This window comes from Ursus arctos, unplaced genomic scaffold (genome assembly GCF_023065955.2).
Source record: "Ursus arctos isolate Adak ecotype North America unplaced genomic scaffold, UrsArc2.0 scaffold_30, whole genome shotgun sequence".
Lineage (NCBI taxonomy): Eukaryota > Metazoa > Chordata > Mammalia > Carnivora > Ursidae > Ursus > Ursus arctos.
Window position 1 is genome coordinate 13466345 of NW_026622986.1, and position 15774 is coordinate 13482118.

Sequence of the window (15774 nt, forward strand, 5' to 3'; positions counted from 1 at the left end):
TTTGTTTTTTTCTGTTTTTTTTCATCAGTGTAGGATCTGATGACATGTGCCTTACGGACTGAGAAAGTGTGATTTCTGTAGACATTTGTCACATAATGGGGAGGGTTGAGAACAATGACATTATGTACTACTACCTAGCACTAACCATTGGTACCATCCTCGTCTAAGAGGTGAGTCCAGATAGACTCTCTAGCAATGAAAGTAGGTAGTCTCAAGAGGTTATACTTTATTAAACCAGACACTCAAATCACTAACTCTTTCAAACTCACCTTGCAATTGGAAATAAGGCACAAGAGAGTCTGTTTGCTGTGTTTTGCAATGCTGCAAAGTACCGTGGCTACAGACCAAACTTTATGGCAAGGTGTTTCATGGTAAACTTAACAGTCTCTGCTGAAGTGCTGGAGAAGTTCTGCTGTGTTACAGCAAAATAAGTACAGTCTCTTTTAACTGCTCCTGGTCGTGGAAGTCCAGAAGAATCATGCTATTTAAGTTTGACTTTGTCAGTCTCTGATAATGATTCTGCTGATGATAGCATTTTCTGTCAGTCTCATAGGGTTTGGTTACAATCATGGTCATTATAAACATTCACTTGCAGGTACCATATTTTGATAAATACCATTCTTTTCTTGCATTTGGTAAACGTAGAGGAGAAAGTAAGATTTCTTAATGCATTAACTGCCTACCAATAGTATAGTTAATGTTCCCTCCAGTGTGGTTTCCAGGTGTGTTCCCAAAGGAATACTTTTTTTTTTCTTTTACATCAATTTATTGGAAACTGCATTGGCAACACTTTGCAATATATTTATTCTTTATAGTTATTCTAAATTTATTACTAATTAATTTGCAATTTGGAAAGAAAAATTTCAGTGCACAGTTGTAAATTTCATTCTCTTAAAATTGTCACCTTAAATATACAGGTCTGATTACTCTGGTGAGCAATAGCAAGAATGTTCAAGCGCCACGTCTCCTAGCTTTTATGATGTTTGGCTTTCTAGAATCAACAGTTGGTCATTTTCAATATTATTACAATATGACCAGCTAATAAGCTTGACAAAAATTCTGACTAGTCATTTCTAAAAAGGAGACGACAGTTATAATACAGATACACAATATACTAAAAATCCAAGGGCTTAAAATTTCATGTACTGTGTGCCTACAAATAGGAAACCAAATGTTCCTCTAGTTCAAGTTATCTAATTGTATCAAGAAAAACAATCTGTTAACCAACATCCCTGCTAAAAAATAAATCATCACAAAACACAGGTGATTTCCTTCCTACATTATAAAGGAGCAAAAACCATAGGTAAAAATGTAGTGTCTCTATAACCAATTAAAAACAATATATACCTGATTAAAAGACCAGTCAAGTCTATAAGAGAAATAACACACAAATAAGCCAGTTATATTTTAGGTACAAGTGACAAATATATTTCTTTTTATTGTTATTAAAGTCTTCTCCGATGTAGTTCAGTAAATGAAGCATTTTATTTTATTTTATTCCACTGTTGGTCATAGTCTGAACCCTACACACTCCCTTCCCTTTCACCTCAAAGGGAGCTCCTTTGTATATAGCCACACACTCATCATTAGTAAAGAGATCAGGCTGCATCTGCTCCCAAATATTCTTAGGATTCAGCTCCTTGTCAGGCTCTCCAGGAACAGACCCATTAGGGGGTGCCAAGATTTCAACCTTCTCAGGTGAACTAGCGCACATCACCATTGCTTGAGATACTACTCCCCTCATCTTTACAGGTTTCCGGTTACAAAGTAAAATCACCATCCGATTTTGCATCTGTTCAAGAGGAACATGATTCACCAGGCCACTGACAGCTGTTCTTGGGGCTGTTTCTCCAACATCTACTTCTTCCATATATAAAGAATCTGCATCAGGGTGTTTTCTGGCAGTGATGATACAACCAACTCGAAGATCCAGACGAGAAACATCTACTGGCTTAGAATCAGCACTTCCTGCTACCGATTGCTGTTTTTTTCTTCTTTTTCTCTCCTTTCACTTCAATTTTCTCTTTCATCTTCTTTTCTTCTGCTCTTCCTCCTATCTGTTCTTTCGCCCCAGAAGTAACAGTTGTTATTGGTCTAGACTATATCACATTTTCAAAAACCATGGAATTAGCATGCAGCAGAGTACCAGATGGAAATGGTATTTGTTTCACTCCATTTTGAATTTCTGGCTGAATTAGCTCTTGTTTCAATTCTTTAATTACTTTAATTTAGCATTTTCAACTCGAAGTTTCTTCTCTTCTCTCAAAGTTGCCTGCAAAATTGCTTTCTCCTTAAGAGCAACTTGCTGCTTTAAATATTCAATAATTTGATCTGCTTCTGCACCTTCTGTTCCAGTCTCTTTAGAACAGCACCATTAGTTGCCATTTTTGCCAAGAAAGGACAGAAAATCATGAATCAGTGGTCAGAGGAACCTAGGGAGCCTCACCCCAGCAGCGTCAGTCCGGAGCAGTTCCAAAGGAATACTTTTTAATAAATCATCAGTCTTATACTTTTAATTTGTATTTTTCTATTGTTGATTTAAAATGTATTTTCCTTTTTTTTTTAGCGGTGGATGAGAGTTCTGAAGACACATCAAGCAGGTAGGATTTTTATGGATTTTTAAAAATTATGTGTTGACTGAGGGAATGCAGAGAAAAGCCTTTGTGGAGAGTTCTACTCTGGGCTAGAGACTATATTATGTGCTGGACGTTTATTACTTTCGTAGTCATTACAATAGCTTCACAAAGTAGCTGTGCTATTATAGCCTATTTTTTATTAATTAGTCAGCTGCGGTTCAGGGAGGTTGATTAATTGACCTATGATTCCATAGTTAATGAGTAGCAGAGCCATGATGTGACTGTCAACCTGTGTGACTCCCACACCCATTCTTCTGTTCCTCAGCAGCACTGGGATTAAGATACGGATCCTAGTCAGATCAACTCAGAAAGTCAAATGTAGTCATGTGTTAACTTAGATTTAGAGTTTTCTTAAGAAACCAGGTTAGTCCAAGCGTTTGTCCTAGTATATTTGACAACTAGTGATAACTAGAGGCAATTAGTGCAGTGGTAACTAGTCTCTTATTTTTACATATCAAAGATTTTAGGGTGGATCTCAGTAACCTATAGCCACAGTACATAGCTTTTACATAAGCAAGACCTAATCAGGCAAGTTCTTAGCTTTAGTGATGTCTGCTGTCCTTGAGATGAATGATTTTTCCAGAAGTGAAGGATATGTAATCTAGGTGTAGACCATGTTACGTTAATTAAATTTATCATCTATTTAGAGGATCTTTCTAAATGGTTCTCTATTTACTGACTTCCCAGTCTAGTTTTCCCTTTAGGCTAGTACCCTTCACTAGTTCTTTGAAGCTTTGTCGTTTTCTTGTAGACTTTTTTCCTTTTCTCCATGACTTTTCTATAATCTTTTCTTGATTGTTTTTTTTTTTTACTTTCTTCTCTGCTTTTTTTGGTGCTTCTTTTATTGCATTAATTTTTTCTATTTCTGCCAGCTACGTATTCTCTGTTTTTCAATAGACAACATCAAGAGCACGTAATTTCAGGATTTTAAGGAATCTTAGAGCTGAATGAATCAAAATACCCTCGGGTACTGCAACCTATGTTTAACATCCTCACCAAGTGCTTGTTTAAATGGAGAATTTGAAACTCAAAAGAGATTAAAGTGACCTATTTGGCTATGATCAGTGATAAGTGTGAGATTTAAATTCAGGTTTCTTAAATTCAGGAGCTCACAGAAAGAAACTATTAGGCAGTGTCTAGGGAAATAGAGGCACGATTACCTGGACTTTATTTTTTATAGCAGTCTCTCTTCTTGGGTATCTGAGTGCCTATGAAGGTTTTTAAGGTCTTGCTAGTTTATATAAGGCAGGACCTGTGTAGGAAAGAAGTTGGACCTTCTAATTTTTAATCTTTTAATCTCTCTGGGAAGAGTATTCACACTAATAACATAAATTTGTATATTTATTTATTTTTTTAAATTGAAGCATAGTTGATACACGGCGTTGTGTTAGTTTCAGGTGTACAGCATAGTGATTCAACAACTCTGTATGTTACACCATGCTTAGCACAAGTGTAGCTACTATCTGTTACTGCGTAACGCTATTACAGTACCATTGACTGTATACTCTATGCTGTACTTGTATCCCTGTGACTTACTATAACTGGAATCCTGAACCTCCCATTCCCCTTCTCCCATGTTGTCTGTCTGCCACCCCCTTCCCTTCTGGCCACACAGAATTCTCTGTATTTCTGGGTCTGTTTCTGTTTTTTGTTTGTTCATTTGTTCTACTTTCTAGATTCTACATATAAGTGAAATCATATAGTATTTGTCTATCTCTGTCTGACATATTTCACTTAGCATAATATCCTCTAGGTACATCTACATTGTTGCAGATGGCAAGATCTCCTCCTTTTTTTTTGCTTTTTTGCTGTGTATGTGTGTGTGTGTGTGTGTGTGTGTGAGAGAGAGAGAGAGAGAGGGAGAGAGAGAGAGATGTACATCTGTTGATGGACACTTGGGTTTTTTCCATATCTTGGCTGTTGTAAATAATGCTGCAGTAAACGTGGGGGTGCATGTATCTTTTCAAATTAGTGTGTTCGTGTCTTTGGGGAAGTATTAAATAACCAGTAGTGGAATTACTGAATCATATCATATTTCTATTTTTAATTTTTCAAAGAACCTCCGTACTGTTTTCCACAGTGGCTGCGCCAGTTTCTATCCCCAACACCAGTGCACAAGGATTCCTTTTTCTCCACATCCTGGCCAATACTTGTTTTTTGTGTTTTTGATTCTAACCATTGTGACAGGTGTAAGGTGATAATTCATTGTGGTTAACTTTTGTACGATTAACTTTCCAACATTTCAGAGAATTCCTTGCTAGTCGCTCTTACTTATGGGAACTAAGACGGGGTCTTTACTAGGTGTTTCACGTCTTCGGAGAGGTGGAGGAAAAACAGAGAATGAAAACCATTTAAAACCAGAGGCCAAATTTTGAAAGACCTGTACTCTAGCAAGTATAAAACATTGATTACTGAAATTGAAGATGACACAAAGAATAGGAAAGGCATTCTATGCTCATGGATGGGAAGAACATATATCGTTAAAATGTCTACAGTACCCAGCGCAATCTGCAGATTTAATGCAATGCCTATTGAAATACCAACGACATTTCTCACAGAACTAGAACAAACAGTCCTAAAATTTGTATGGAACCACCGAAGACCTCGAATAGCCAAAGCAGTATTGAAAAAGAAAAACAAATTGGAGGTATCACAATTGCAGTTTTCAAGTGATAGTACAAACCTATCCTAATCCAAACAGTATGGTACTGGCATAAAAACAGAGATATAGATCAGTGGAATAAAACAGAAAATCCAGCATGAAACCCATAAGATATGGTCAATTAATCCTTGACGAAGCAGGAAAGAATATCCAATAGGGAAAAAGCAGTCTCTTCAACAAATGGTGTTGGGAAAAGTGAACAGCTACATGCAAAAGAATGAAACTGGACAGAAAAATAAACTCAGAAATGGGTTTAAGACCTAAATGTGACACCTGAAATCATAACATACTTGAAGAGCGCACAGGCAATAATCTCTCTGATATTGGCTGTAGCAACATTTTTTTTCTAGTTCTATGTCCTAAGGCGAGAGCAGTAAAAGCAAAAATAAACTGTTGGAACGACATCAAGATCAAAAGGTTTTGCACAGACGGAATCAATACACAAAACGAAAGGCAAACTACAGAATGGGAGAAGATATTTGTAGATGACGTATCTGGTAAAGGGTTAGTATACAAATATGAAGTACTGATAGAACTCAACACCCAAACGCAACCCTGTTTAAAATGATCAGAAGACAGGACCAGACATTTTTCCAAAGAAAACATACAGATGGCCAACAGGCACAGAAGAAGATGCTTAACATCACTCATCGTCAGGGAAATGCAAATCAAAACTGCAACAAGATACCACTGCACACCCATCAGAATGGCTAAAATCAAAAACACAAGATACAAGTGTTGGTCGGAAGATGGAGAAAAAGGAACTCTCTTGGACTGTTGGTGGGAATGCAAACTGGTACAGCCACTGTGGGAAAAAGTATGGCGTTTCCTCAAAAAGCTAAAAATAGAACTACCCTACAATCCAGTGATTGTACTACTGGGTATTTATCCAAAAAATACAGAAACACCAATTCAAAAGGATACATGCACCCCTATGTTTACTACAGCATTATTTGCAATAGTCAGCCCAAGTGTCCATTGACAGATGAATGGATAAAGAGGAAGTGGTATATATACACAATGGAATAGAAAAGAATGAAATCTTGCCATTTACAGTGAAATGGATGGAAGTAGAGAGTATTATGCTAAGCGAAGTAAGTCAGAGAAAGACATCAACCATATGATTTCACTCATGTAGAATTTAAGGAACAATAAAAATGAGCAAAGAAAAAAAAGAGAGAGACAAACCCAGAAACAGCCTCTTAACTATAGAGAACAAATTGATGGTTGCCAGAGGGGAGATGGGTGGGGGAATGGCTGAAATAGGAGATAGGGGGTAAGGAATGCCCTTGTCATGAGGAGCCCTGGGTGATGTATGGAATTGCCGAATCATTATATCGTATACACGAAACTAATATAGCACTGCATGTTAATGCTACTGGAATTAAAATAAAAACTAAGTAATAAAAACAGAGGCCAAATTTTAATTATATTAAGAAACTTCTTTCAATAAATAGATAGCTGACCTTTCACTCAATTTTTCTTTTTAATGAACTTGGTTTGTTGTATATTTTTGTCTAAAGGCTTTCTATTTACCGTGGTGACGAGAATGCACGGCCTACATCAGTTGATGGCAACGTTAATATCAAGGTAAAGTACTCTTGTGAAATTAATTTTCCTGCTCTGAATTTAGTTTTGTCTATTATTTACTGTTAAAAATTACCAGTGGCCTGCCTGTCATCATTTTATGTTTGTAATGGAAATTTGGTCAGAACAAACCATTTTACGGAAATATGACAAGTTGAAAAATCTTTTTTTTTACTCTGGCAAATAGTGAAGGTGGAGGTTGAAGAAAATGAGCTGGAAAATATATAATGACAGGAAAATTATATTGGGAAAAGCTTTCACATAATGGTGGAAATATGACATTTGGTCAAGGCTCATGATTCTTACTGTGAATTTTAAATTATCTTATCATGACTGTCTTTCTCTTTGCATCTTTCTTGCTTGCTTGCTGCTTGCTTTCTCTTATTCTTTCTTTCTCTTCCTTCCTCTTTCTTTCTTTCTTTCTTTCTTTCTTTCTTTCTTTCTTTCTTTCTTTCTTTCTCTAGAAAATATGAATTTTATAATACTAATGCCTAAATGAAATCTTTAGTGGATCCAATTATTTATTGCAGATATTTTTTCTTGGACATTTTTTATTTTGGCAGCCTGTAGTGTTATGACAGAAGATTTTTTTTCTCTGTTTCTATCCTTTGTTCTACATTCAGATTAAAATTATATTAGAAATTGTGGAAATTCAGAAATTTAAATTGTTTCTCAACATGTATATTGCGAAGGCATTCCACTGTGCTTTCAAAATGATTCCAAGGAGAGTATAGTTAAAACTCTTTATCTAAGTGAAGGATACATGTTTTGCCTTAAATAATCATCAGCTCTAGAAGCAGAGGCTCTTCATACCCTTATGGTAAAATGTCCAATTTCAGAAATCTTTTATATTATAGTTTTTAAAAATATCTACTTGTAGCCTTTGTATCAGATTCTAAAACTGAAAATCTCACTCATTTTATGTTTATTTAAATATTCATTTGAAAGCCCCTGCATCATTATATGCTGCTGGATGTTAGGAAACATAATTGTGCATCTCTTGGAACACCTAGAATAAAGTCTTGCTTGGAAGAGGCAATTTAATATTTTTTGAATGTGAATAAATGAGCAGACAGATGGAATTCTGTATAATGGAATGTTATAAGTAATGTAATGTGTATAATTTGTCATAATTAAATACATAAATTTTAAAAAATATGGCTCAAATTTAGATTCTATTTTCATGTTTAGGCTTTATAAGCACAAATGAATTATGTTGAGGAAACAAAGAAATAAATAAGAAGGAAGGTTACAATGTATTGTTTAGTATCCTCTAATTGTGAGCTTAGAGTTGTAGATGAAAATGCCCAACTATTTTCTTTAACCCCACCTATGTCCCATTAGATATATCCTTTCAAGGAATCCATTTCTCCTTAGAATTCTCATTACCAGTTCTTTCTCCATGTGCAAAGTTGATGTATTAGAAACATTTCTTTTTCTATTTTTTCTCTCTCTGGTAATAATTTATAGCTTTCAGATAGTGATAGATGACCTCAAATTGAACAACCTATAGTGAAAAAATTAAATTCTTTACTACAGTAATTATAAAGAAATAGTTGTAGAGTGAGAAAAGTCAGTATTATTAGGGATAAACTATGAACAAGAGCCTCTGTCTTATATATATTTATAATTTAATGCAATATATATTTATAATATGGAATTGAAAAAATTTTAGAGACTTCTGTTTGTTGTATATCCATAATCATACTTACATATTCCGGAAAATACATATATTTTCCATATACCTTTTTGTACTTACATTATTCCTTTTTTTCCTTGTCTTAATCTTGTGCTTGATTGATTGGTCATGTCTTATTATTTTCCTTTTTCTTCACTCCCCCCAACTCTTTTTTCTTTTAATGACTTATCCCTACCCAGTTTTTCCTTGCAGAAACATGTCTTTAGAGTCTGTTCTTTCAGTCCTTCTCTTTCTGTCTCCATCGTCAATATATTTGGTTATAGCTTTGTGTTGTCTGAGTGTGGTTTTCATTCATGAATCATTGCCCTACAAGGTTTATTATTAGTTTTTTCCTCTTTTCTGGAAGGAACTGATTTAAACAATCATTTGTCTTTAGCATTTTGACAAACAAAACCAACTTAAAGTGTAATTCCAACTTACCTGAATAAGATACTACTAAAAACTAAATGTTAATATTTTCTCCTACAAGAGATATTCGTGCAAGTATAAATCATGCAAACACATGTTAAAGTATAAATAATTAATCTAAATTTCTTAATGTTTGTGGTTTTTATCAATAATGCTTTCAATTACCTAGGAACAAAGTTGTGTTTTAGGTTACTTTGGTAAAGAATGTATTTAAAAATATTTAAAATTTCAATTTAATTTACATATACTGTATTCTTAGTTTTAGAGGTAGAATTCAGTGATTCATTAGTTGCACACAACACCCAGTGCTCATTAATTCAAGTACCCTCCTTAATGCCCATCACTCCTTATTCCACTCCCTGCCCCCCACTCTGCCTCCCCTCCAGCAACCCTGTTTCTTGCCTATAGTTAAGAGTCTCTTAGGGTCTGCCTCCCTCCCTGTTTTCATCTTTTTTTTTCCTTCCCTTCCCCTATGCTCGTCTGTTTTGTTTCTTAACTTCCACATATGAGTGAAATCGTGGTAGTTGTCTTTCTCTGACTGACTTTTTTCGCTTAGCAGAATACCCTCTAGTTCCATTCAAGTCATTGCAAATGGCAGGAGTTCGTTCTTTTTCATGGCTGAGTAATATTCCATTGTGTGTATATGCCACATCTTCTTTATCCATTCATCTGCCGGTGGACATCTAGGCTCTTTCCATAGTCTGGCTACTTGTGGACTTGCTGCTGTTAACACTGGGGTGCAGATGCCCCTTCAGATCACTATGTTTGTATCCTTTGGAGAAATACCTAGTAGTGCAGTTGCTGGGTTGTAGGCTAGCTTTAGTTTTAAATGGTTCAGGAAGAATTTGTATGATAATCAGGGGTAAGGAAAGTAACACTTTGGGACTAGCTATTAAATCTCTCATAATCCTCACCCCATGAGAAAATGTAGGCTAGTAAATGGCAGAACTGTGACTTGAATATACATTTGAATGATTCCAAAAGCTGTGTTCTTTGTGTAGCGGTGCTCATTTGATAATAGTGACTATTATGATTATTTTACCAAATGTGATACTTGCAATCCTTAAAACTATTAATTTTTGTTCTAGAATGTCCCCAAACCAAGCTTAAGAAACCTAATGGCTGCTTGTGAGAAATTCAAGAACTGTAAGCTATTTGAAGACTTGTGTTATTCACTGCTGTTTGTCCATTCTTGTGTTACTCAGTAATTCAAAATTACAGATATTTTCATGTACTCTTTATTTTGTTTTTTACTAAGTGGAAACAAAACCTGGCCTTATGACAGTAGGCGATAATCTTTCACTTACGGACGATAATTCTGATCATAAAGATGAAGATACAAAAGTGCATGACCTTTTTTGTCCTGCTATTCCATCACCTAGAACTCTTAAAAAGCCTCTCATGCCGTTAGCAGGCCTTCCTGTTACAAAGGTAAGTTGTTTTGTTTTAAACTTTTTCCCCTGATGTTTTTTTTCACTTACATCCTCTTGATCCTTATAATGAAAAGAATCTTAGGAAGAAATGGAAGTCCTCAAGATCATAAGAGAACACAGTGTAATAACAACAGGGAGATAAGTACCGGATTGAGATTTATAAAGGTTGGTGGGAGTGAACAATTCTTAGGAATGCCAGTATGGAAGTAAAGAATTAGAAAGCAACTGGCAAGAACAGCTAGATGGAGGTGAAGATGAGGGGGGGGGGAAGAATTCATTTAAGAAGGGCAAGATGAATGTAAAGATTGAAGAGTTGAGAGAGAGTATTACAAAAACACAATTGCAGTAGTGGGGCTAAGGGAGAGCAGATAGTCTGTATTATAAAGTAGGGTAGAGATTATTTTGAGTGCAAACTAAGAAAACAAAGTCAGGTAATACAAATGCTTAGACTCTTCTGAATGACTTACAGCTGATTTTCATGAAGCCTGGAAGAAAATTTTATCCTTTTAACTTTAATAAAGTGTGATATCTCATATTTAATTTAGCAAAATCTGTGTTTATAGATAATGCAAAGTGAAATCTGTGTTAGACCTTAATCAGATTTATTATGAATTTTGAATTTTTGGCCATTGTCTTCCTTCTGGTTCCTTTCTGCCTTCCTTTCTTTCTTTTTTTTGAAGATTTTATTTATTTATTTTGTGCGAGACAGTGAGAGAGAGATATTGAGAGCTGGAGCACACAGAAGCAGGGGGAGGGGCAGAGGGAGAAGCAGACACCCCACTGAGCAGGGAGCCTGATTCAGGACTCGATCCCAGGACCCTGGGATCATGACCTGAGCTGAAGGCAGACGCTTAACCAACTGAGCCACCCAGGTGCCCTTCCTTGTGGTTTCTAATTTAACGTACTGTGTGGTATAATCTTGGCAGGTTTTAGATCTTTTTGAGAATAAAGAGAGGAAATAAGTAAACATTTTATGTAGTCTTTTCATTAATTAAAACGGAAATTTCTGTTTATGTAAGTGAGGTTCTTAATCTTTATCCAGTAAATGAAATAAATTTTAAGCTGCAACACTGTTAAAGGAGAAAATTGTTTCTGGATTCTGATTTATTTATTTTTAATTATATCTGCATATAATAGATACATACAAAGACATCGAATGAATGAACTCACAATTTATAAGTTTTTTTCTAATATGAACTATTTGTCATCGTAGAGTCATAAGGAAGGAAAGGTTGCCAACAGAGTGTACAGAATTATTTCTGGAAGATGATTTTTACTTTTTCAAGTATCTCCAATAGTGGATACATTTTATATTATTCCCAGGAAACTTTAGTATTCCTAGTTGTTAATTCTTGGGGTTTTTTTAGGTTTTAAAAATTATGAGTAATCTCTGTACCCAACACGGGGCTTGAACTCACAACCCTGAGATCAAGAGTCACACACCCTTCCGACTGAGCCAGCCAGGCACGCACGTAGTTGTTAAATTTAACGTGCGAATTCTTTCGAATCTGAAACTCAGAAATACTGGTGATTGGATTTTTTTGGTCCCTTTCTTCTTTCCTCATGTGAATATTGGGCCCTGCTTGATAATCATACATGTATGTGGAGTCTTTAAAACATTCAGCTTGGATGGTCATGATTATTAATTTGTTAGTACTAGGTTCTTTCTCCAGTCCTTAACTACCGTCTTGTATTCGTAGATAGGAAATTAGAGCTATTAGTTTGCTAGTCACAGTTCATATAAGAAAACCATGTGAATTTTAAAATGGGGTTTTATCTTTTTTTTCATAAATCATAGTAGTACTTAAAAATGCCTCAAAATGCTGTGATCCCATAAGTATTTCTCTTCCACAATTTAAATCTTTTAAGATTGATTTTTAAAAAGGAGTATTCTCATAAAATCTTAAATTGGTGTTTTGCGATTAAATCTTTTTATTAATCTTTAAAATGCTGTTCATTACAGAGATGAATACTTGCCTGCGTATGTTTTTTTCCTAAAGTTTTATTTATTTCAGAGCGAGAGAGAGGGAGTGTGTGGTGGGGGGAGAGGGTAAGAGGGAGAGGAAGAGAGAGGGAGAGAAGCCAACTCCCCACTGAATATGGAGCCTGATGTGGGGCTTAGTTTCTCAAACCCGAGGTCATAACCTGAGCCAAAATCCAGAGTCAGATGCTTAACCAACTGAGCCACCCAGGTGCCCATTAACTTGCCTATGTTAATAAAAGTGTATTTTCTATCCTTGAAACTAATGTGAAGTATATAATCGAAATACTGAATCCAATGGCTTTTTCCCCCTACCTTTATTTTTGTTCTGAAAATTTCAGAATTCCCTGTAGGTTTACATTATTTAATTATATCAATTATGTTTTGTTATATTTATATTTAAATATGTATAATTATATTAATTCAATTTTCCTGAGCGATGTCATTTTTTTTCCAACTTCAAATGTATTTGTCTATAACTTTCTTCTTAAGTCTCTTGGGTGCTTCAAATTTGGTATGTCCCAGATTAAAAACATCGTTTCTGACCCTTTCCACTTCCCTGAATTTTGTAATCTGCTGTCATTTGTTTTCCCCATGCTAGTGTATGGCACCAACGAAACACTGAAGCAGGAAAAATCCTGGACTCCAAACTTCCCCGAAATTGCTATATCCAGGGGCACCTGGGTGGCTCACTTGGTTAAGCATCTGACTCTTGACTTGGCTCAGGTCGTGTTCTCGGGGTCCTGGTATATCAAGCCCCATGTCTGGCTCCATACTCAGTAGGGAGTCTGCTTGAGGATTCTCTCTCTTCCTCTCCCTCTGCCCCTTCCCCTGCATGCACACACTGTCTCTCTCTAAAAATAAATAAATAAAATTTTAAAAAACAATCACCACATCTCTACCTCTGAAACCAGTAATACATTATTTGTTAATTAATTGAATTTAAATTAGAAAAGCGACACCTGGCTGACTCAGTGGGTTAAGTGTCTGCTTTCAGCTCAGGTCATGATCCCAGGATCCTGGTATCCAGAATTGCGTTGGGCTCTTTGCTCAGTGGGGAGCCTGCTTCTCTCTCTGCCTGCCACTCCTCCTACTTGTGCTCTCTCTCTCTTTCCCTGACCAATCAATCAATCAATCAATCAACAAAAATTTAAAAAAGAAATAAGTTAAAAAACAAAAAAAAATTTAGCACATTCAGTCATTTACCACATTCAGAATTTTGTCCCTGCTTACCATTTTTCATATCTTATTACCATAATTCACCCCCTCACCTATAATTTTGAAATACTCTTCTGGTTTTGGTTCCTTTATGTTCATCTTTACATTGCTGTCAGAGGGACCTTTTTAAATACGTTTGTGACGATGTAACATCTCTGCTTATTTGGTGGATACCCATGACATGAAGGAGAAAGTTCATATTCTAGCATGACACTTGCCTTCTTTGGTTCAGTCCTGATTTTCCAATTACATGTCTGTATCCCATTCCCAAAAAGTGTGTTCCAGTTTTGCCACATTCTCTAGCTATCGTCACTTCCTGTGTTATTTCATAGTTCATCCTTAAGCTCCTCCTACCTTTTCTGGAAGGCCCCTCACACCCTCCTTGTGCACTTTGTCTGTCTTTCAAGATACAGCCCTATCTTTGCAGCACTTCCTGAGCTTCCCACATACAACTGTTTTCTCTTTTGTGCCTTCGCTGTGCTTCATTCACCTCACCTGTAGAACTAGTAAATGATACTCTGTGTTCTTACCTGTTTTCGTCCATCTCTGGCCCTACTAGCATATAGGGTAGTCTCTGTCTTTTCTTTCTATTTCCAACTTGTCCCAGGATAGTGCCTATGACTTGACGGAGACGGTATGTATTTGTCTTTCTTGAGTAAGTGAGTGAGCGAGCAATTGAATTAATGTGATGTTTTCTGAAGGTGGGTTTTGTTTTGTGTTGTTTTTATAGGACGGAGAGGTGCTATCAGCAATTGGGGAAAAGGACAATGGGATTGATATGGAAAGTGCTCCACGAGAGCAAACAGTTAATGACAGCTTGACTTCTGCTGATAGAGCATCCAAAAATAATGGAGATGGTAAGTGAGTGAACATCTATGAATCTTTTTCTATGCTTAAGTGCTGGTACATCACAATCGGTAAGTCTGTAGATCTGGATATGTTTTCCATTTCATTAAGGTATTTTTCTTTTGCTGTCTTTCCTTATAAGTATCCCGATGACTACCAACTTTTTCTTCTTGAAAATACTTCAACTCCCTGAAAATCTTTACTGCTATTACTTTTATTTTATTGAAATATTCATGAATGGGGATAGGCTTGTATATGTGGCCAATTAGATTACCACGTTTTTAACCATCTATGTATATAAGATAACTCACTTTGTTTTCTCCCTAATGAGTCCTATTGGTCTTTAATGATCAGATCCACTATTTTCAGGGTGGAGTGGATAACTCATCCTATATTTTGGATGAAGTATTTTTGACTTTTTGACTAGTTTGTTCACTACTGCCTTTAACAGGTGAATTATGTTTTTAATTTTATAAGAAATTAAGAAAAAGAATGGAAACAAAGAAACTATAATCAGTAGTGTAATCAGTAGTTATATATCTTTCTATAATTATCCCAGTTACCTTATTGATTCATAACTACCATAAAAATGAATTAAGCCCTATTTAGTTGGAGAAAATTTATGTGATCTTTTCATTTTTTTTGCAGGAACTTTTTACTATAGAATATATTGATAATTATCAGGATTCTCTTTTTTTCTGATTAAAATAGGATTGTTGCTTGTATCATATTATTTTCTGACATCATTATTTCATCCTTTATTCAAATGGATATAGAATTACAGAAATCTCCTAGGCAAATACTAAGAAAAACAGATTGAAGGAAAGGTGTTCTGTGACATGACCTACTGACTGTAATCATGTACAAAACATCAACCCACATCATAAAGATTCCACATAATGCAGTTGTATTAGAGGCTCCCAAAACGACACCCAGATGTGGTTATTCACTAGAAGACCTCACAGGTCTCAGCATAGTTGTACTCATGCCTGTGGTTTATTACAGTGGAAGGATACAAAACAAAATCAGCACAGAGCAAAGGGGCATGGAGTGATGTCTAGAGGAAGCCAAGTGCAGGTTTCTATGCGTATGGATGTGCTTCATTCCTCCAGCATCACATTATGATGACACATGTGAAACGTTGTCTGCCAATAGAGGAATCTTAGAGAGACTAAATGAAGTTTTCTTTAAATGACAGTCAGGTAGGCATCTTTCCCCTAGCATATACCAAAATTCCAGGTTCACAGAAGGAAATCAAGTATACAGGATAAATCACCTGGTTGGTACCAAGACTTAGGCACAGC

The 15774-nt window shown here is 35.8% G+C and overlaps 2 protein-coding genes and 1 pseudogene across 2 annotated transcripts in view; 2 read left to right on the forward strand and 1 right to left on the reverse strand.

Annotated features, from left to right (window-relative positions):
- LOC125280907 (ankyrin repeat domain-containing protein 26-like) overlaps positions 1 to 15774 on the forward strand; it is a 414415-nt gene that overhangs the window by 259107 nt on the left and 139534 nt on the right. The window lies entirely within an intron of this gene.
- Positions 1 to 15774, forward strand: part of LOC125281623 (ankyrin repeat domain-containing protein 26-like) — a 45529-nt gene that overhangs the window by 15535 nt on the left and 14220 nt on the right. The window contains exons 7-11 of the mRNA XM_057304720.1: positions 2567 to 2600; positions 6822 to 6888; positions 10081 to 10138; positions 10251 to 10423; positions 14355 to 14481. Of these exons, the coding sequence (XP_057160703.1) occupies positions 2567 to 2600; positions 6822 to 6888; positions 10081 to 10138; positions 10251 to 10423; positions 14355 to 14481 (459 nt within the window). The remainder of the gene's footprint in view (positions 1 to 2566; positions 2601 to 6821; positions 6889 to 10080; positions 10139 to 10250; positions 10424 to 14354; positions 14482 to 15774) is intronic.
- Positions 1402 to 2412, reverse strand: LOC113248685 (aminoacyl tRNA synthase complex-interacting multifunctional protein 1-like; annotated as a pseudogene).